This window comes from Mus caroli, unplaced genomic scaffold, assembly GCF_978045245.1.
Source record: "Mus caroli unplaced genomic scaffold, Mus_caroli_1 scaffold_9, whole genome shotgun sequence".
Lineage (NCBI taxonomy): Eukaryota > Metazoa > Chordata > Mammalia > Rodentia > Muridae > Mus > Mus caroli.
The window spans coordinates 63,010,954-63,034,142 of record NW_028227264.1 but is presented as its reverse complement, the minus strand read 5'-3'; the positions used below and the strand labels follow the sequence as shown (position 1 = coordinate 63,034,142).

The 23,189-nt window shown below is 36.8% G+C and overlaps 1 protein-coding gene across 5 annotated transcripts in view; it reads right to left on the bottom strand.

The window, feature by feature from the left end:
• Ctnna3 (catenin alpha 3) overlaps positions 1-23,189 on the bottom strand; it is a 1,580,538-nt gene that overhangs the window by 169,910 nt on the left and 1,387,439 nt on the right. For all 5 annotated transcript variants that reach the window (XM_021173456.3, XM_029482775.2, XM_029482772.2 and 2 more), the window contains one exon: positions 2,094-2,186. In XM_021173456.3, coding sequence (XP_021029115.2) covers positions 2,094-2,186 — 93 coding nt within the window. The remainder of the gene's footprint in view (positions 1-2,093; positions 2,187-23,189) is intronic.

Sequence of the window (23,189 nt, the reverse complement as noted above, 5' to 3'; positions counted from 1 at the left end):
TAAAGATGCCTGCAGCCTATAGCTGAGCAAAAGGGAAGTAGGCAAGGTTTTCACTCCTGGGCTTGGGGTCTGAGGCAGGGTCACAAGAAGGGAGGGGGAAGGTGAAGAGAGGAGAAAATGTCATGGGGTAAGTAAGATATGAAAATATGATCATGAGGGCTGGCCAATTGCATTTAAGAGCAGCTCAGATGGAACATAGCAAGCTATAACTCAGGGTTATTGATTGGAAAGTAGACATAATAGCAAAGAGGGTAGATATCTGCTCAGCCCTAGTGCTTATAAGACTAATCATAAATATAAAGGTTTTGTGTCTTTTATCTGGTTACTGAATAATTAAAAGTGGAGTAGAAACACCTGGTTAATATTAATTATTACCACAAGAGATTATAATGATTTATAACTGTGGCCAAATAAATTTTATCAAGCTCTGCATTACTATATACATTTAAACTCATAATTTCCAAAGGGGACCCATTGAGAACATGTGGAAACCATACTTAAAAATTTCCAATCAAAAATTGAAAGAGAATGTGCTAGTGAAGAATAAATCTGAGGAATGTGAATACCAACCCCAAAGGAGTGGAAGTAGAAATATGTGATTCATAATGACTACAAATTTTTCCAAAGGAATTTCACAGCATAATTACAGGCAAGGATTAGAGAGAAATGGAAAGAACATCTGAGTCATTTGGAATGTACATAGTGGAAAATAAAGGTGCGGAGGTGTGAGTTAGGTGAAATAGAATTTTGCTCCTAGCAGATCAGACAGTCTCATTATTTGTGGTGAGGTTTTCACACAGAGTCAATAAGGAGAAATTAGATTGCTATAGACTCTGTATAGATGGAAGAAATTCTACAATGTAGAGAAATTTCTGAATGATCCTAAAAATATAAGCAGTTCTATGAAAGACCCAACAGGATTCATCTAACTGGGTTGTACCCAGGGCACAGAGTAAATATGAGTAAACGTGGAGATAAGACAAGTTCTACCTTTTCATTATTAAATTTTAAAGCTTATAAAACATACCCATAAATACCATCTTATTTGAAGTTACCAAGGAAACATGAAAAACATATGATGTAATCCTCATTTTCTAAATGAAGAAATCTGAAGTGACTAAAACAAGGATCCATTGTCTACGTGTATAAATCCTGAATGTAAAACCAGCCCTGTTTATCCGAATGTAATGTATCCTTTTGTTAATTAAACTTTGTTCTAGCAATGGTTTGCCAGCCTCGAGACCTAGCTTGATCCCAGTGACACAGATACACTCTACCAGCTACTAGAGCTGAGTTTACCAGCAGCAAAACACATTTCTTCTTTACTGACACTTTCTGACTACATCTTTACAATGATAGCAGCTAGATTTGACGAAAATCACACTTAGATATTATGTGTTCTAGACAGTTCCTGGTATGAATTAGCTCTAAGCAAATTAACAAACCAAGTAAACAGCAGAAATTCTAATCTTAACATGGAGGCTCCACCCCACATATAACAAAATACTTTCTGACTATGAAAAAGTGCTATTTATAAACTCAGATGAAAGAGTATCATAGGCTACTTTTACCACAAAAGTTAGAAATAAACAACTCTTTCTCTCTCTCCCTCTCTCTCTCTCTCTCTCTCTCTCTCTCTCTCTCTCTCTCTGTGTGTGTCTGTGTGTGTCTGTGTGTGTCTGTGTGTCTGTGTGTGTCTGTGTGTTTTGAGGGACGTGCAGAAGATAGTACTGAAGACAAGAAAAAAAGTCCCCATTACTGACTTAGTAGGAGATCTTGTTTCCTCTTTTCAGACAGTATTTTCAAATCTATTCTCTGCACTAAACGAACATGTATGAATTTAACTTTAATATTTGCATGACTTATACAAAATTGGAAGCATTACAGAATGATTTCCTACCACATACTAGAGCCCTCACGCTGATTTTTCAAGAGAGAAAATACTTTCTTAAGCCTGATACTCCTAAAGTTTGATGCTTTCCTCTTTGTGCTTCAGAGATTCAGATCTAGATCCAAATATTTCATGCATAAGAGGCTTCCTGGAGTGATGGGTCTACCCACAGCTAAGAGCTGTCCCTCGGTAGATGACTTACCCGATCAGTTTTCCCTTCTGTCTGAATGCTGGTGTGGCTACGGACCTCATGGTCATCTTCAAGGTCAGAAACATCCTCTAGTTCCTCTGGTGTCTGCGAAAAGAAAGCAAAGCATAGCTGCTGAGGGTAAAAATGCTGCCACCACATTGAAGAGCCTGTAGGACCTCAGAAACATGACCATTGAGTTGATATCGAACCTTGAAATCCAACCCCAGCTACATACAAGAGAGGCCTTAACCATATAAAACTTCAACATCATCATAGATAAAAAGCAGAAAAATCTCTGCTGAAGAATACATATAAAATGCAGTAAAGTGACTACATATTTAGCCCAGAAACTTAGAATACCCAAGATATAAGATACAATTTGCTAAACACATGAAACTCAAGAAGAACGAAGACCAAAGTATGGATACTTTGCCCCTTCTTAGAAATGGGAACAAAACACCCATGGAAGGAGTTACAGAGACAAAGTTTGGAGCTGAGACGAAAGGATGGACCATCTAGAGACTGCCATATTCAGGGATCCATCCCATACTCAGCTTCCAAACGCTGACACCATTGCATACACTAGCAAGATTTTGCTGAAAGGGCCCAGATATAGCTGTCTCTTGTGAGAATATGCCAGGGCCTAGCAAACACAGAAGTGGACTCTCACAGTCAGCTATTGGATGGATCACAGGGCCCCCAATGAATGAGCTAGAGAAAGTACCCAAGGAGCTAAAGGGATCTGCAATCCTATAGGTGGAACAACAATGTGAACTAACCAGTACCCCGGAGCTCTTGTCTCTGGCTGCATATGTATCAAAAGATGGCCTAGTCGGCCATCAGAGGAAAGAGAGGCCCATTGGTCATGCAAACTTTATATGCCTCAGTACAGGGGAACACCAGGGCCAAGAAGTGGGAGTGGGTGGGGGAGCACGTGGGGGACTTTTGGGAAATGTAAATGAAATAAATACCCAATTTTAAAAAAAGAAAAAATGCAGTAAAGTAAGATTTGTTCATAAAGAGAAACCAAATAGCTATGCATGGAGTGTAGCAGATAAATCTTGATTATACCATGCTGCATGAAAGGCGACAATAACTTAGGCAAATGGACCGAACTAGAAAACATCATCCTAAGTGAGGTAATCCAGTCACAAAAGGACACACATGGTATGCTCTCACTGATAAGTAGATATTAGCTCAAACGCTCAGAATACCCAAGATACTATTCATAGACCACAGGAAGCTCAAGAAGGAAGGCCAAAGTGTGGATGCTTTAGTCCTTCTTAGAAGGGAGAACAAAACACTCATGGGAACAAATACAAAGTGTGGAAGAGAGACTAAAGCAATGGCCATCCAGAGACTGCCCCACCTAGAGATCCATCCCATATACAGTCACCAAACCCAGACACAACTGTAGATGCCAAGAAGTGCATGCTGACAGGAGCCTGATATGGCTGTCTCCTGAAAGGCTCTGCCAGAGCCTGAGAAATGCAGCAGTAGATGCTCACAGTCAACCACTGGACTGAGCATTGGGTCCCCAATGGAGGAGAAAGGACTGAAGGAGCTGAAGGGGTTTGCAACCCCGAAGGAATAACAACAATATCAACCAACCAGAGTTCTTAGGTTCTAAACCACCAACCAAGGAGTACACATGGAGGGATCCATGGCCCTAATCCATATATGCATCAGAGGATGGCCTTGTCAGGTATCAATAGAAAAGGACTTTGGTCCTATGAAGGCTTAATGCCCCAGTGCAGGGGAAATCCAGTGCAAGGAAGAAGGAATGGGTGGGTGGGGGAACACCCTCATAGAAGCAGGGAGAGGGGACATGGGATAGGGAATTTGGGGGGACAGAAAAGAGGATAACATTTGAAATGTAAATAAAGAAAATATTCAATAAAAAAAGAGATCCTATCAAAAGTAAAAATAAAATAAAAAAATAAAGAGATCACTGAATATGAAATAAAATTTTGGGGATATACATATCTATTGGAAACAATTTTGATTTTATAGGAGAAAAATGCCGTGATTTAAATGGGTTTGGACCTTCTCTTTGGGATGTTGACAATTCTGGAATTAGATAAATGATTATCACTATAGTCTATATGAATATGCTAAAATGTTGAATTTTTGCTTTAAAATGAAGAACTTTATTTTATATGAATTAATTCCAAGAAATTTGTAGCAATAGGAAAAGTAAAGAGCAGATAGAATTTTCTGTCATTGCAAAGAAATCTGACTAGCCACTATGCTGCTACTTTAAACCAAAGTGCTTAGATTAGTAAATAAGTCAGAAAAGTTTCATTAAGTGAATAAGACATCAGATGCCACACCGCAACTATCAAGAAACTACATTTTCTCAGACCTTACATGAACTAAAACATAACTTGAATTTCTGTGAGTGTGATAGTTTGTATATGCTTGGTCCAGGAATTGACACTATTATGAGGTGTGGTCTTGTTGGAGTAGGTGTGGTCTTGTTGGAGTAGGTGTGGCCTTGTTGGAGTAAGTGTATCACTGTGGGCATGGGCTTTAAGACCCTCATCCTCACTGCCTGGATGTCACTATTTTGCTAACAGCCTTCCAATGAAGTTGTAGAAATCTCAGCTCCTCCTGCACCATGTGTGCCTCGATGCTGTCATGTCCTCACCTTGGTGATAATGGACTGAAACTCTGAACCTGTAAGCCAGCCCCAATTAAATGTCCTTATAAGAGTTGCCTTGGTAATGGTGTCTGTCCACAGCAGTAAAACTCTAACAAAGGCAGTGAATATTCTCAATAGTTAACCACTGTCTATTCTTTTTGCTGGTATCAGTTGAGACAGCCCTTGCTCAGGAAACCTCTAGATAGAACTGTATACCTGACATGCATTTCCTCATCTCCTTGACTTTCCTTGCCATAGGCTCATCAAACTTTGGCTCTTCAGTATTTTTTAAATTGGGCAGATAAGTATTGAATGGTATATGCTGTGAGGTAAGGATCAGCTGATAGCCCTTACCAAAATAAGAACTAAGATACTTACTATCATTACTTCAAGTACAGATTGAAATAAATACCAAGATTTAACATGTGTTTTATTTTGTATGGTCACAACTTTGTACTATGATGTATTTCATACAGAGCCCTGCCCCCCCAAAAAAATCCAGAAACAAACAGGTTTTTGTTTTTTGTTTTTTTTCAAAATAAAGTTAAAGACAGCCTCAAGACTGTATCTCTTCTGTAGACATGGCTACTGAAGACTGGCTGGCCTCCTTAGATCAATTCTGATTTTCCTTAATTGTTTATTACATACTATCTCAGACATTTCTGTGATTGTCCAGGGCCTTCCTTCCAGTGGAACCAGACTGAAGATGAAGCAAATGATTATTAACTGATAGATTTGAACAAAGTACCAGTTCCTTTTTCACTATTGGCTCTGGATAATTGATTATTTCCTGAACCGTTAAGCAACATGGTCTATGTTCTTAAACACTTGTAATGAGTAACTCCATTTGCAATGAGCACCCCTATTGCTTCATTGCATAATTCTTTATATTTACTCCATGTCTGCAAGCAGATATAAATATTCTCCATCCAGTTAGACCTCCAACATGCTCAGCTTCTGGTTCTTTATGCATAGATCTATTGCAGCTCGGAGTAGCAACAATCTTGGAGCAATTGATTCTCTCTTCCTGAGTATTAATAGCCTAAGTTCAATAGTAGATAACTTCTTTTAAAAAAAACCCACACATTTCACTATTAGCCATTTTGTGTATTTTCAAAGAAGTTTTGAGAAGAATATTTTTCTCTTTCCTTGATACTAAGTCTGAGGACATATGTATATATTTTGTAGAGCAAATTCCCTTTCTTGAGTTCCGTTGCTTTTAATTGAAGACTCTCTGATGACCCAACTGTGATCTGTTTGTTGTAAATGTCTTTTTTTTTTTATTCCATGGGTTGCTTCATCCTTTAGTGCAGCATAGTCTCACCATTCATTCCAGCGTTTAATCAAGAAACCAAGTTACTAAAACTATGATTGCTTTCAGAAATCTCAACAACCAGTTTTGTTGCTGGAAGAGACAAAGCCCTACCAATTACACCCACATACTTCTGTGCTTTCCTTTTCTGTAACATGGAACTAATATTTTTCTTGCGAAGCCACCAAAATTGACCTCTTCTCTTCATGAGGAAAATCAGTGGGAGAGTGTTCAAAATGCTTGCTGGCAACATTTCCTGTTCCATAAGGCAAGTGGTGAAAGGCATTGTGAAATAAGTTAAATACATAATATCACAGTTTAAATTAAGTGGAAGCTGAGAAATGATATTTCCTTAATCGTTTTCTGGGATATGTGTTAACTTTTTCAGGTTTGAAGGCCACCCCCATGGAAATAATAAGATGTACTTTTACAGGAGGTCGATTGGGGTGGTGGTTACAATATATAACAATCTTGCAAAAGTATAGTTCTCCTTAACTAGTGATTTTTACAAAGGCAAAAATGTGAAAGCTGGTGATATGCTCAGTGCTAGAGCATAGGTTTAGTATGGGTTCTAGTTTCCTTTCTGTTGTTCTGACAAAATATCCCAATGAATACCAACAGAGAGGGGAAAAGCATTTGTCTGACTTATAGCTCCAAGTTACAATCAATTCTTTTGGGGAAGTAAAGGCAGAAACCCACTACATCCCTCCCCAGTCTCAGTCCAGAGCAGAGACATAATAAATGAATCCTTGCTTGCTTGCTTTCAGCAAACTTTTTTTCTCATTTATGCAGTCCAACACCACCTTTCTAGAGAATAGTGTGACCCACAGTGGGTGTTGTCTTCCTACAACAGTGAGCAATTAGAAGATTCCCATATATACAAGCCCATGAGTCAACTTGATTAGATAATTAACCACTAGGACTCTCATCTAGGGAGATTTGAGGTTGTGTCAGGATGACAGTTAAACTAACCATCTCAGCATATGCATAGAAAGTTACAAGTGTTTGTGTGTTTTCAGTCACTTACCAATCTGTGACAGGACACTGACCCACCATGACGGTAATGCTGTAGCGTACAATGACCCAATAACTTGTGTAATGCAAATCTGAATTTGAATTCTGGCCATGCAATGAGGGACACTGTGCAATTTGTGAACCTTTTAAAACTTTACTTTTCTCAGACTAGAATCTCAGTAATATTACCTAAGCCCAAAAGGTATTATGCAGCTCAATTGTGCAGAGATGTTGTAAGGGCTAAACCTACATACAGAGCTGTGATTTAACAAGATTGTTTCTTTCTTGTTTTCTTTTTTCTGTACTATCATCTAATCCCTATAAAATTTTCACAAATATTTGTGCAAACATAAGATCCCTCTAATCTAATTCAAATATATTCTCAGACTACAACCTTAGACGGCCCACTAAATACATCTTACTGCAGTATCCCCAAATAGTATGCTGCCTGGACATGGTGTTTACTAAACACCTGTAGCTATGTTTGATAACTATGCCTTCCTATTATGGCTATGTTAAATAGAATTTAATATAATTCTGCATACATTGTTTTCCCTATGAAGCCTATGAAGGCGATTTTCAATTGACATTTATTTTAATGATCTTAAGTGGCTTTTCCAAGTGTTCACCTTAGAACACATTCTAAGGAATGGTGTCGATAAATTACCTTCTTTAAAGTGGACTGTATCTAAATCTGAACAAAACAGAGGGGGTTCAATTATCTAGAGAGTGTTGAATGGTTCTGGGTATTAATTGGTTGTTTCTCATATAAGAATTCAGGACATTTATTTCTTCTTTTCCTCACAGAACTTGCCCCAGAGTGACTGGAAATAAGCTTAAGTTTCTTACCCGTGATACAGAGAACATACTACCTAATTCACACTAGAGACAAAATAAGATGATGCATTGAAATGCCATTTAGTAAGTAGGAAGTACTGAATTGTCGAATGCAGTTAATAATTATAAACTCTCCTTATTTTTCTTAGAAGTTCTTAGTTACATAAAAGAGAAAAAAAATCAGATATGAGACTTGAAAACACCGGAAGAAGCAGAAGAATGGGGCCCTGAAACTACAGGGGCAGAAAAAAATTATAGATACACACATGGATAGATGATGCAAAGGCAGACAGACAAATGATAAATGTCCTTCTTAAGAAGCTCTGTGTTTTATTATTGTTTAACATTGTCTCATTTATTCATTTTGCATCCACGGTGAGGGGAATAAATGGCCGTATAACTAAACACTCATCTCTACAAACCTTGTAAATGTGTAAAGCTAAAGATTTTAAAGGAAAATTGGTGATCATGAAGGAACAAGAAAACAACGATGAAAAAGGAAAGGACGGGAGAAAGGTTAGATGGGAGGGAAGTACACAGAGAGAGAGAGGAGAAACTCCACACCTCTGACCCAAATTTGACATTTTTATCCTTAATAGTCAACAAACCAGTGAGTTCCCTGACAGAATTTCCTATTTCTACTCCCAACATCTCTCAGAGTTCCCAGGTACTCTTTAATAGCTCCTTCTTCTGCCACATTATAAGGGATAATATGGAAGGATGTCTTGAGAATTTTGGTCCCAATGTAAACACAGTGTAAGCCACAACCTTAGTCTCTCTATCAGGATCATAGTGGACAGCCATTCCTCTGCTCCAGAGATACCAATGAAACACAGCTACAAAAAGCACAGATCAACTCAGCAGAAGAATCATAAATGAAAGTGACACCATCAATATTACTGTCCTTATTCAGCCACCAAATGAGCTTGTAATGTGGCTCAGCTCCTAAGAGGAGCATTCCTAATTCATGAAAACGGTCACATGACAAGTCCAGCTGGAAGCTTAAATAAAGACGTGAAAGACAGATGAAGCCATGAAAGATAATGGGGTTTGGGTGAAAGCATATTTTTGGAAAGCTCAAATAGTAGAAATCTCTAGATTTTTTCTCTTCAAGAAAAGGAAAACGAGGCAGTCATGTTTAATTAAGCTTTTCATGTACAATTCATTGGCAAAATGGGACCTGCTAATCCCATATTCCTTTTGTCATTTAATCTTAACAATTAACATAGTATTAATTCTTGTTATTTCTCTATCACAAGAGAGAAGACCAACCCTTATACTTAGTAGATCATGGTTTCATATCACATAGCTAATAAAGTCCACTTCAAAACAGAGCCCAAATTTGTTTTATGGATCAAATGACATGGTAGTCACTAATGCATGGTAAGCTTGAAAAAACTTAAGTAGCTGCATATGCATTACAAAAGCTTTAAGGAGACTAGGGAGATTCTTTAGTCAGTAAAGTATTTGCCATGCAAGCATGAGAACCCAAGTTGGATCTCTAACACCCAGGCTAAAGCAGATGTCCATACCCCCTGTTATCCAGAATTGAGGAGGTAGAGACTGGGCATCCATGGGTTTCCTGTCCAGAGAGTCAAGCAAGACTGGTGAGCTCCAAAGTCAGGGAGAGACTACTTCAGAAAAAAAAAGTGGACAGTGATTATGGAAGACATTCTGTGGTGGCCTCTGGCCTCCATTGACACTTGTGTATGTATGTATGTATGTATGTATGTATGTATGTATGTATTAATGTATGTACATATGTATATATGTATGTATGTATGTATGTATACATGTGTATATGTGTATATTTGATGTATATGTATACATGTTGTATGTCTGTGTATGTGTTTATATATATATGTAATGTATATATAGATTGATATATATGCATTCATACATATATATTGATAGATGTCTATATCTATCAATATGTACACATATATGTACATATGTATATATGTATATTTATGTATATGTATATATGTATGTGTATACATATGTACACATATGTACCTACACACGTGCACACACACACACACACACACAGCTTCAATAGCATGGATATGCTGCTTAGAAAATAAGGTAGACAAGGATTTATAGACTGAGCATTATGAAAGATTCGTCTTGAGTCTCCTTACCAGCCACTTGCCATTTCTATACCCTGTGAACATAGTGCCTTTACTAAAGTTGTGACTTGGGTGCTCCTCACTGTTCCATTGCTCCCTCCCAGTAACTAGTATAACTTTACAAACTGAACTGAAAGTCTCTTTATTTTCCAGACTGGTTCCCTTGCTTCAATATACAACAAGGTAGAGATGAATTAAACTTTTCCCCACAGCCTGAGGATCAGGTCTGAAAATGGCCCAAGTCACTTCTTTTTATTTTTAATTTAATCCAAATTAACATATATTGATGAGCAAAACTTAAAGAACATGAAACATTCTGGGACAGGTCTGTGATTTCTGTTATATATTCTGATTTTTAATAGAAAGCATAAGGAAGTGATAAAATCTTGTAGTAGGGTGAAATACAGCAAAGCAATGCACACTGGACCACTGATTTTAAAACATATGCTTCTGAATAATTTATGACATCAAACAAGAAATTTGTTGAAAAAAGTAGTTTCCTCTGAAGGAATTAAAACATTGGACTGAGATTCATAAAACTAAAAATATCTCACCTTTTGCATCCAAACTCCATAACATATATATAATTTTCCTTTATAATAAACAATGTAACATAGCTTAACAAATTTTAAATGTCTACAGATTTTACTTAGGATATTAAAATAAGATATTCAAGGTATTTGCATAGAAAGTGCACATACATGTCGAACATATAAGTGAAAACAGACAGGGAAAGCCTCAAACTCCTCTTGGAGAACAAGACAAACCAAGTATTTGGAAACACCAAGTTTCACAAGAGATGGTAATTGAATACCAGGTATCACATCATTTTAAGTGAATGTATGTGCATGTGTGGGCATGCAAAAACACTCAAAGAAAACACATCAGTAGATGCTAGTAGTCACCATCTATGAGCTTTGAAATAGTCCCTGTGGCTCTTTTTACAATGCCTATTTACTGTTTTCACTGGCAGGGGAATAAAAGCAATAAATGTCATAAGGAAATCTACTTAAGGTTCAATAGGCCGTTTCAAGGGCAGGACTGTAAGAGCTGAGCAGGACCACAAAGCACCTTTGCAATATGACTGTTATTGCTTCATGGTTGAAGCTGAGGTAGACACAGGCACAGCATCCTAAGTGTGAGGAAAGTTGCAGCCTATGTCTTCCTGGTCACAGCAGACATTAAAGGGAGTGTAATGACTGAGGCAAAGAAGCCCCGCCCCCTCCCTCACGCAACTCCCTTGCATTGCCTTGTCTTAGTTCTATGGCTTGGTAGGAGCAGTTACTCCATCAATGCATGGGTCACATTTTCAGCCTTCAGGAAAGTGATTTTAGAAAAGTGCTGTCTAGCCACAATTTTGAGGGAACGGAGAGTGATGTCTTGCCTTCCTACTGCAAATATATATTGCATTCAGGAAAACTTTTGCCTTCAGATTTCATTAGGATGCTAAGTACAATATCAATAGCACTATCCAAATTCATCTAGTAAGAAAACTCAAATCACACCAGCTGGGTTTCAGTCATGGTACACTTCCAAGCAGGGTGCCCAAACCTGGCATTCTTATTTCCTTGAGTTAAAAAAAAAAATTGGAGAAATATACAAGAAGTTACATATTACTAGGGAGATGCTGTTCAGTAAGACTGTAATTCAGATGACTAGTCAACTTGGTACATATTACTCACAGTTCACAGATTGAAATTTGCTTTATGGGACGTAAGAATTCCCTACACTGCCAGAAGAAAGTAGACCAAGCTGGCAGCTTGGGTATAAAATATGACACTAAAATGCAACAAAGCAAATGTTTGGACAACCCCTAAGGAAGAATTACACTGTTATATAAAGAGATTGTTAAGTCCCCAAACTAAAAAGCCTCTTTGTACAAGTAAGGGAATCCATCAATGTGTAAGACCTGATTCAGTGGAGGCACTCATAGTAGCTATGAAATTGAATCTTGGCACATAGTTTATACTATATCTAGAGATATTTGTCCCAAGCAAAGCAACTAGGATCATTAGGGAGACAAACATACTGTAAAAAAAATACTGAAACAGTATGCATGTCTCTTCATATATTAGATGTATAGAGAAGAGAATCAGTCATCCCCCTGGTCCATATTGCTCAAAAAAAAAAAAATAGTGAAACTTATTCACATAAAATCTTACACACAGATACTCATAGTTGGTTTATTTGTAGTATCCAAAAAACTGGGCCAGTCACATCCACAGAAGATTTATTTAATAAATGACCTTAAAAGAAATTACTTAATAAGTTGTATATCTATTTACTGGAATGCTATTCTACAACACTGAATAGGTTGTTGATTCAAATGACATGGGAGTCAAAAAACAAGTATGTTCAGTAAAATCAGGCAAATTGTACAAAGCTTGTACAGTCCAACTAATATAGGGGAAAGGAAATTTTACCCTGGGAGTTGTTTTGAAGCTAAGGGGGGGGGGGTGGTTTCAAGCTATAAAGCAACATGGGTGAGATTTTACTACTCACATAAATTCCTGTGGCACTGATAGTTTCAGGATTGGATGCCTATGCATGTGACAATACTAACAGGCATTTACTAAATATCTGCTTGCTAAACATTAAAGATACAGCAATAGTTCAGTGAAAACATGCATTCACTCCCGCGTCAACTCATCTAACATATAACAGTACTAACCACTGTTTGACCCAAGACTGTAAGAGAACTTATTTATTTAATAAATGACTTTAAAAAGAAATTATGTAATAAATTGTATATCTATTTACTATCATAAATTCACAAGAATTTCTAGTGATTAAATACATTGAGAAAATACAGCTTCGTTTTTAAATTCTTTAACCAATAGCCATTATTGTTTAGGAACTCATAGATTTATAGTGGGGACACACCTAATTTACTATAAATTTAAAATGGAATTCATCAACAGAAACTTCGTTCATGAGAAATCTCTTTGAAGGTGCTTGAGTACTAATAGCAAGGGCAAGTTCTTTAGAGGGACATAAATGTAAGTTGGGGCAAGAAAGGCAAGACATAATGGCAGTGTAACTGCTATGTTACTTAATTGTGTTTATGATATAACTAAGCAGTTATATAATGCTTGCTTAAACTATGCTTTTAAAAATCAGTACAAGACCTAATCTCTCTCCAGCAGGCGTCTTTATTTGAAGTCATCTACTTCTTTGTCCCAGTTTCCACTGTTTGAGTACATCTTCCATCTATTCCAGGCAATCTGTTATTACATTCAACATGATTCCCCAAATAATGTTTCATTCTCCATTTTCACTGAAGAGGAACTATGCAAATATGAAGAAACAAGGAACCATATTCAGCCTCTTGAAAAGCATCTTCTTTTGAAATTAACTTATAATAAGAGAGAAAACTTTTTGGACATGTATCACGGTTAACAATGTGGCAAGATGAAAAATTATGCCACATTCTAGATAAGAGAATTAGCTTGAGATAATTATAATCAGTTGCTGTGTGTTATTATTCTATTTAAATCCAAAGATGTCAAATACTGCTCTCATTATTATGTAAGACAAAAAATTAAATAAAACAATGTGAACTGTTAGAGATTATGTTTAAAAATATTTAGAGACATAGCCCACATGAAGTATTGAACATTGAAGCCTGTCAGATATTGTGTTTTTTTTTTCAAAAATTACATAAGATATAGAATTAGTCAATGTTCAAGTTTTGTTTACTAAGTTTTGTAAAAAATAGATGAATTATTGAAATAATTTACATGCATCTTCCTGTGAAGATACTGTGTGATTTGGATAAAGGAAAATTTTAGTTCGCTTCCGAAGTTTTCAGCTTGATATTCTGTTGTCTGCATCCTCTACAACTTGTACCTCAGGCAGTATTCTCATGTGCGTGTGTATAAATTGCTTTGGCTTATTTTAAAACAATCAGCATAGTAAGCAAAAAGACTTCCCAGAATACTGAAGACTATGTATGAGTAGGGATATCTTCAGAATGACACACCAACCCTCTATCCCTACTTTATTTTTTTCCATATTTTATTAGGTATTTAGCTCATTTACATTTCCAATGCTCCCCCATAACCCCCCCCCACTCCCCTACCCACCCATTCCCCCTTTTTGGCCCTGGCGTTCCTCTGTACTGGGGCATATAAAGTTTGCAAGTCCAATGGGCCTCTCTTTCAAGTGATGGCCTATTAGGCCATCTTTTGATACATATGCAGCTAGAGACAAGAGCTCCGGGGTACTGGTTAGTTCGTATTGTTGTTCCACCTATAGGGTTGCAGTTCCCTTTAGTTCCTTGGGTGCTTTCTCTAGCTCCTCCATTGGGGGCCCTGTGATCCATTCCATAGCTGTCTGTGAGCATCCACTTCTGTGTTTGCTAGGCCCTGGCATAGTCTCACAAGAGACAGCTATATCTGGGTCCTTTCAGCAAAATCTTGCTAGTGTATGCAATGGTGTCAGCGTTTGGAAGCTGATCATGGGATGGATCTCTGGCTATGGCAATCACTAGATAAATGAAAAATTTCCTTTAACCATTAACTCTGAATCCTCTCTATAAAGAAGCTAAACAGTGCACTTGAATTATTGCTTTAATACACAAAGAATTGAGTAAGAAGTTAGTTCAGCACTCCTGGGAAAGATAGCACTGAATCTGGGTTTGCATTTTTTTTCACTCATATACCCACTAGTACACTCACCTACCCATCTTTCACTGAATTCACTGAATAAATAAAACACCATGAAATGCTCGATACGGTTGAGGTACAAGGGATGTCCACGTATAAGAGAACATGTAGTGTGTGACCCTGGAAACTGATCAGGTAAAAGTTCCTTATGTGTGTTTTATTTCTTCTTCATTAGGGTATTAGAGATAGATGTGGATTGGCTTCTGAGTGGACATATTGAATGGCACATTTTCATTTCCACGTGCAATAACTTTTGTAATGGCCCAGGGCTCAGAGTAAGTTCTCAGTAAAAAATGCCCATCATCCAGCACTCATTCTTAAGAAAACATCTGGAGGAAACGACCTGAAACTTTTTATACCACAGTGAATAATTATTAGAATGTAATCCCACTACACGATGGATTGACTATTCAAATGTGGGCAACTATACCAAATGCCTTCAGTTTCCTTGTACTTACAGAGATTTTTGGTTGCTGTTAGACAGTACTGACAAGTGAGTAACACCGATTACTTAATATAGTGCTGAAAGACAAGTATTTAATAAAGAAATCTACTTTGATTTAAATTATCAAAATTATTCAATTTATTAGATCATCTCAACTCTTCTGTTGTCCTAACGCTAACAGATGCAGATATTATTTATTATGCCTAATTAAATTTTCTCTCATAATTTTAAGGAAGTTCTATTAGACAATGTGAAAGCAGGTTTTTGTCCCACCTACCTGATTGTATACTTGTAAAGTGCAGTCAGTCATGCTATTTTAACCTTTACTACTTTAGGTCCCTCCCTTATTCTGAAAAATGTGATTCATGGCATATCAACAGGCTGTGAAGCAATGCATATAAGTAGAAAGGTATATAAGGATTATCAAAATACATTTTAAACATCAAGCAGAGGACAGGCAGATGTTAGCACAGAGAATCACACACAGAGAAGCAGCACATGTAGGGTTTCACTCATGATTCTTAAGTTTGACAACTCGGAACGGAAGAAGAAACAGATCTTAAATGAGCCAGGCTGGACTTAATATCGTAAGTTTCAAAATCTGAAAGCAGTCTTCTTCTTTTCTTTCTTTTTATTTTTTTTACTTATTTTTTATTAGGTATTTATTTCATTTACATTTCCAATGCTATCCCAAAAGTCCCCTACACGCTCCCCCATCCAATCCCCCATCCACCCACTCCCACTTCTTGGCCCTGGCGTTCCCCTGTACTGAGGCATATAAAGTTTGCACGAACAATGGGCCTCTCTTTCCACTGAAAGTAGTCTTCTTTGAAAAATGCCTAACTGTGTTAAGAAGTCAGAGGAGTGGATAGGAGGGTAACAGGGATCTACTGCAATCTAAGCCTTGGGATGTGCTTTAAAATGGAAGGAACTGCAAACTTTTTATTGTCACCTAATTCAAAGTGGTTCTGTAACATACACCCATTCTGTGTTTGTCTCCATGATGTCAGTTGCTCTACATACGTAACTTATGTTGGAGATCGGATTCAGCTAAAGCCAGAAAGTCTGATGCTTCCCTGCGAAAGTGTCTTTTCTATCCATACAGAGGCCACTGACTTACTACGGTGGAAGATTCAGTAACGCACTGAAGCTCAGAAGTAGAAGTTGACAGTGAAAATTACATCAGGTTTCTTAATTAAACAAAGATCCTTATTAGCCTTTGGCCTAATTTTAGTAATTCATAGTTAAACAGTAGAAATTAAAAATCACTAAATTTTATTGCTGATAAATCTCTGTAACTAATTTAAAACCCTTCTAGTCACAGCTAGAAATAGCTATGTCACTAGCTCCTTACTTCAGCTATCACGCAGTTATATCCTACAACATCCTGATTTTCTTCAGGTATAATACATGCTACACTTCATTTCACATGTCAGATTCTACATGAGACCTTATTGTGGCCATAAGAGATTGAAAAGGAGACTATCAATGATGATGTCAGGAGATAAAAGTGTAGTTTTGCTTTAAGAAAACTCACAGCATGGTGTTGTATACCTTTAATCTCTGCACCTGGGAGGTAGTCAAGTCTACATAAGCTTGAGTCCAGCCTTGTCTTCATTGGGGAGGCCCAGGCGAGCCAGAACTATGAGCCAGTAATGTTTTGTTTTGTTTTTTGTAAAACATGTTTTCATAGCCATTCCATATATGCTTGCAAATAAGAATCTACTGTAGCTTCCATACTGTTCTCTCCTAAACTTATCCAAAGCACTGAGAGGGAAAAGGCTGATCCTAGGGCAGAACTGGAAAGAGATAAGAAGTTGAAATTATCTTTGTACAGTTAAAACGCAATGGCATGCTGACAAAAAAAAGAGAAATAAATGAAAAGAAAGAATGGAAGGAAGGAAGGAAGGAAGGAAGGAAGGAAGGAAGGAAGGAAGGAAGGAAGGAAGGAAGGAAGGAAGAAATTTTCATGGTAGGATCCTTTCAAAGACACAGTTGCTGACTCTCAATGGCCAAAGCTGGATAACGTTCATTAGTGAAAAGGTGAAGAAGCATTAGGCAATAAATGAAACCATCAAATAAATACTTATTATCCCACACTGATCAAACATATAGAGAACTTATAAAAAATGGGGTACACACACACATATATCCTCCTTGAAATTGTCAAAGGAATTCTAAGACTAATAATCATTAAATAATCATTAATCTCCCTTTAAGAAGGGGGAAAGTCCCTTTCCACAACGTGAGATAGACAGTGATTTACTTGCAATGATGAGTGTAGAGTAGAGAACAAAATACTCCAAAGGATCAAAAGCAACATCAACCGTCACATCTAGTTCTGATACCAGAAATGGCATAGTGGGAATGGTACCTTTTCTGTGGTTCCCATCCTCATGACATCTAACTCTAGATTACTCAAAAGGAAAACCTTAGTTTCACCTTAGAAAAGCCTATCTTAGCAGGTATCCCATGAAATGACTTATTTATATCTCCCCTATGCAATAAAAGAAGGCAATAAAAACTACAATGGCATCAAGCAGGTCCTAGAAGACAACTATGACCTAACAAAAACTAAAGGAATTTGAATCAACTGTGTACTTTATTATTTACTTAAAATAATGTGTGTGTGTGTGTGTGTATGTGTGTGTGTGTGTGTGTGTGTGTGTGTATGTGTGTGTGTGTGTGTGTGTGTAAAAATACACATGGCTGCAAGTGCACATGCTATGTAGTGTTGAAGTCAAAAAACACCTTTAGGGAGTAGGTCTTTTTCTTTCAGTGTAGAAGTTTGTTAGGCTTGCATATCAAATTCCTTTCTTTGCTGTTCCATCTTACTGCCCCTAAACTGAAGACTTTAATAATGCCAGAGTAATAAGGATCTATAAATTTGAAAGATTATGTGGCTAGAGAGAAGGCTCTGGAGCTTAACAAAAAAAAAAATGACTTTCATTAGCATATAGAGGTGAGTTAAGATTTCCAGCACCCACATAGAAAGACACACATGGTTGTGCACACTTCTAACCCCAGAAATTGAGAATAAGAATATGAAAAGAGCCTGCTGCCTGCCAGTCTCACCTAAATGGTGCAGTTCCACATTCACCCACCGGGAGGCCCTGAGTCAGGAAGGGAAGGCAGAAATCCATCTAGCATCTTAGTTTCTCACCAGCAGGTGTGTACAAGAACCCATATATCTGCACTCATATGTAGACTGTAGACACTGCAGACATGCATACACCCTCCCATACAAAGAAAAATTTTATGAAATCAATGAAGTTGCCAATGATAAGGATGCTGAGTATGCATCTCATGGGAATGCCATGCTCTGCCTTCACCATGATTTAGAAAGTTAGACATTTTTTATTAGGTAAGGACTATTTAATGGAAGTAAAAAAAATAAATACAAATGCCAATAATCATGTAGGTTATGTCGTGAAAATAAATACCCAGCTCACAAATTTTCAAAGAAAAATCTATAATATTGATTTTAAATACATAGATTTAAAAAAAACTATAATAATCAATTTATCAAGAAGGCAGCAAAACTTTCTGAGACTAACTTTGAAAGACTTCAGGTAGCCATAAAAACGTAGACATTCATAGCATTTTTATTTCAAGTGTCCAAGATATTAAGCAGATAAATAAAAGATAACCTTGAGACAATAGAATATTAGCCACTGTTAAAAGCTTCAGATGATGCTAGTATGTGATGATACAAGATGTGATTGATCTAAGATTTAGGGGCTTGGGGTTGGCTCAAACACTCCATATCAGCTTCTGTGCTGAGCAATGAATTCAGATCTGCACCTTGATGCTGGTATCTGAAGTCTGAGTCCCAAGATTCGTGAAATGACTCCATCACCTCTTAACCCCCATCCTTGGTCCTGTTCCCACAATACTATCAACTTAAAAGTATGTATATGTTAAAGAATCGGTGTGCATTTAAACAGGCACAAAAGAATAGCAAACCCAGAAAAAGATCCTTTCATGTGCAGCCAACTTGTTTTCTGAAAGGAACCAGGAACACACAATTGGAAAATGATAGGTTCTTTCAAAAATTGTGTTGTAAAATCTATGCGCCCATAGGTGGAAAAATAAAATCAGAGCATTTCTCTTACAATGAACAATATTCAGTTCCAAATAGGCTACATCAATGCAAAGCTGCAAGCCATGAAACTACTAAAAGAAAACAGCAGAAACCTGTGACATCAGGTGGTATAATGATGTTTTGGATTGACCTCAAAACCCAAAAAGCACAGCATCTCCATCTCCTCCACACACACACCTTTCTGTGTATAAGTGTGCATGTATGTGTCTGAGTGTGCAGGTGTGTGTACAACTGTATGCGTGCACATGTATGTGAGCATCTGTGTGTGTGTGTGTGTGTGTGTGTGTGTGTGTGTGTGTGTAAGACAAAAATATCTGGAAAAAAATCAACCTATAAGAGGAGAGCATAACCTTCATTCACAGTTTCAGAGATTTTTAGCCATGGTCATTATATTCTGTCACTTTGAGACCCAGGAAGTAGAACAAGATACTCACAGTATGGTCACTAGTGCAAAGAGAAAGACTGGAAGGGACTAAGATTCAGATGTACTGTAAGTAGCCACCACCACCACCACCCCTTTTTTCCCCTTAAAGTACTACCATACCCAATCATACCACCTCTTTAATACTTGAACTTCACTGGATATTTCAGGTTTAAGCCATCACAAAAGGCAACACATACAAAATCAGATAAATAGGATGCTCCCAAACTGTATAATCTTCAGAGGAAAGGAAAAAATGAAGACCATCATTGATTAATTAAAATGATTTAAAGGGTGAAGGTCTTGAGAAATGACTGGTGGAGCAAGGATAAAACATCCATTCCGATTTCTAATTTTTATTTACATAAATGTCTAAAAAAGGTTTTAAATGAATACAGTACCAAACATGGCAGTATGTGCCTACAACAGGTAGGACTTCAAGTTGGAAGCTAGCCTTTTTTAAATAATGAGACTTGTCCTCATATAAACAAGTACTGATGCAAATGAATGAATGAATCAATGTATTCAGAATGCTCAATAGCAAAGTACATTGAAAAAAAACAAAACAAACAAAAACTACATGAAACTGAAGGCTTACTGTCAGCTGAGGGAAAACAGTAAATAGTTAAAAGAATGCTAGATCAATTTCCTCTAACTGTGCAACTTTAGTGAGAGATACTATAGAAGTATAACAACTACAAAGGTTCCATGACCTGTAAGGAGAATAGTAGTCGTGTCATTGTCCCCAAAGTTTATTTTGTGGTTGTTATTGCTGAGAGCGAAAAATTATTAACTATATGATGTTTGGGTAAATTAAAGTTCTTAATGTCAAGAAATATAGTACAAGAAAAATATGAAAACCAGTGGGAATATATCCTCTTGTGTTATATTTGGGGTATAGGTATTGTTCGTCATATGCGTGTTTCTTAGCTACAGAGAATTATATCCCCATAGCAACGAAAACATAAATACCACCCAAGTTCAGGATGTTGAATAAAGTTTGCCATGGCAAGTATCTAAATGGTGAAATAGGTAATATCTGGTCAAGATAAATAGAAAGTGGTCCTTGACACACGAGGTCAGGGAACTTCTGGGAAGAGAGAAAGAGAAAGATTATAAAGCAAGGGAACCAAGGGTGGATTATGAGATGGAACCTTCTAGCTGTGACAGGAATTGCCATGCCCAAGGAATCTCAACGTTATGGCTGCCTAAACAACACCTGAACAATTCCACAAGAGTTAGCATGCCAATGTAAGTAGGGGGAATTTTGTGGGAATCCAAGACTAGATGAAGAGCTTCAAACCATTAGTAACTACTAGAATGTGGAGAGTTGATATTCTCAAGGAAGTAGCACCCTGTTTGGTTATCCAATACAAATAGCTCTAGGAAATATACTGCAGGAAACACTTTGTAGACTGTACAGGCTGTAGGTATGTGTTTACTTATTTATATGTGTACAAAACAACAGCAGATAACATCTACAAGGCTGTGGATTTGGAGGGAGCAGATGTGGGAGGAGTACGAGGGAGGAGAAAAGGGGGCTGATGACTTAGTTATATTTTAGTCAAATCTTAAAACATTAAAAAAAATTTGTCACAAACATGGAGATCATATCTCCAATAACAGAGAAGCTAATCAGAAGAAATGATCCTGAATCTAGGGACAATTTAAAAATAAAAACTTTGGTGACTCTGATGGTTTTAACACTCTTCATGGTTTTTTGTTTTGTTTTGTTATCAGCACTATCCATAGTGGTCCAGAAATAGTACCTACTTTTAGAAAAATAGGAGCTGATACATAAATATGTACACAATAAATGATTGAGAGCACTATTTTGCAACCACAGATGCATTTATTGATTCAAGTGAAAATACACTCAATTTAAAATGAGTGCATTGGGCAAACATGTATTTAAAGAGGAACTTAATGGGATTAAGTTCAAATGGGGAAAACCTTTATTTTACAGACATCTAGAAGCTATCTGATAATTACAGAAAATAAAATTGCTATCATTTCTAGGACAAAATGACTTATGAGCAAGTGGGTATAAAATATTTAGTGAAAGACTGTAAAAGTTGTGATCTATATAGATGCACTTTTATTTAATTACACAAATATTAATAGGTCATGACAGAAAGTTCATGAATTCCAATAACACAAGTTGATTCTCAAGGATATCATTGATTTTTGCCAAATTTTCACATCAATATTGCATAAAGTTGCAATGAATGTATGTTGTTTCAAAATAAGCAGTGATTGATAATTTCATTGATATTAATAACTAAGCAAAAACAGAATAAAAAGGCTTTTACTGGAACTTCTTTAAATCTATAATGACAGGAATTCCTTCCTTGACAGGCAACAATTTTCTAACACTAAAAATCTGCTTGCTGGTTTTCTTAATTTGTCATCTACTTAACAATATGTTGTTTAGGGACCAGACACAATTTATGTAAATTATACTATTACATAGATAGATAGATAGATAGATAGATAGATAGATAGATAGATAGATAGATAGATAGATAGATCAATAGATCGATCTGGAAAACAAGTGGTACTGGTCTAGCAGAGATGACTGTCTTCCCTATGGTGTGCAAATAACCCCATAATGGCATATGTCAAGCTGTCCCTAGGAATTCTGGCATGTGAAAGTTGAAAAGAGAAGAATACAACTGTGGTTGGAATTTGGCAAGGACCTTTCTCTTCCTACGTTCAGTGCCCTAGTTTTTATCTTCCAATATCCGCCCTGAAAAAAGAATGAAAAGTACCACATAGCATTATGTAGAATTTTAACTCTCACAGAAGCTAAGGCAGTTCACTTAGAAAGCTGTGGACCTCTAGTTTTAATATTGCTGTTAACAGATATCACTAAATATACATTTTAAATTTTCACTAATACAGCAACTAGGCTCAATAATGCATAAGTATTGAAAATGGAAGTCTGTAGTATGTCACTGCTTCACTGTAGCTCATGAGTACAACAGGATGACCACCTCTACCATATTGTTATAAAATATGTTTATTGTGAGCCTACTTTCAAAGAAACACTCTAGAAAATTCTGAAATCCAGAATATTTTTGCCTTATAATACTACAAATAGCAATGCCATGGGACACAAAGTATGCACACATGGAGGGAGGGAGGGAGGGAGGGAGAGAGAGAGAGAGAGAGAGAGAGAGAGAGAGAGAGAGAGAGAGAGAGAGAGAGAGAGAGAGAGAGAGGTGATTAGGTAGGGAAACAGAAAGAAGAAAGTATAACAGCAAATAAACAAACAATAATGTTTAAAAATAAACACACTTACAACTTGAAGAAGCTATCTTAGTTCAAGAAAGCAAAATATCTGAAAACCAAAGACACTTTGCTAATGAAATACCAGAAAAATAGCACCAAAGAACATTCAGAAAATGTTGAACATTGAATGTATGCTAAACAATATAATACCAATTTTAACCATTTGAGTGCCAATAATATCAAAATGATTTTCTAGAAATGTCCATGTTCTTAAATGATTCATGCACGTGTAAACATAGC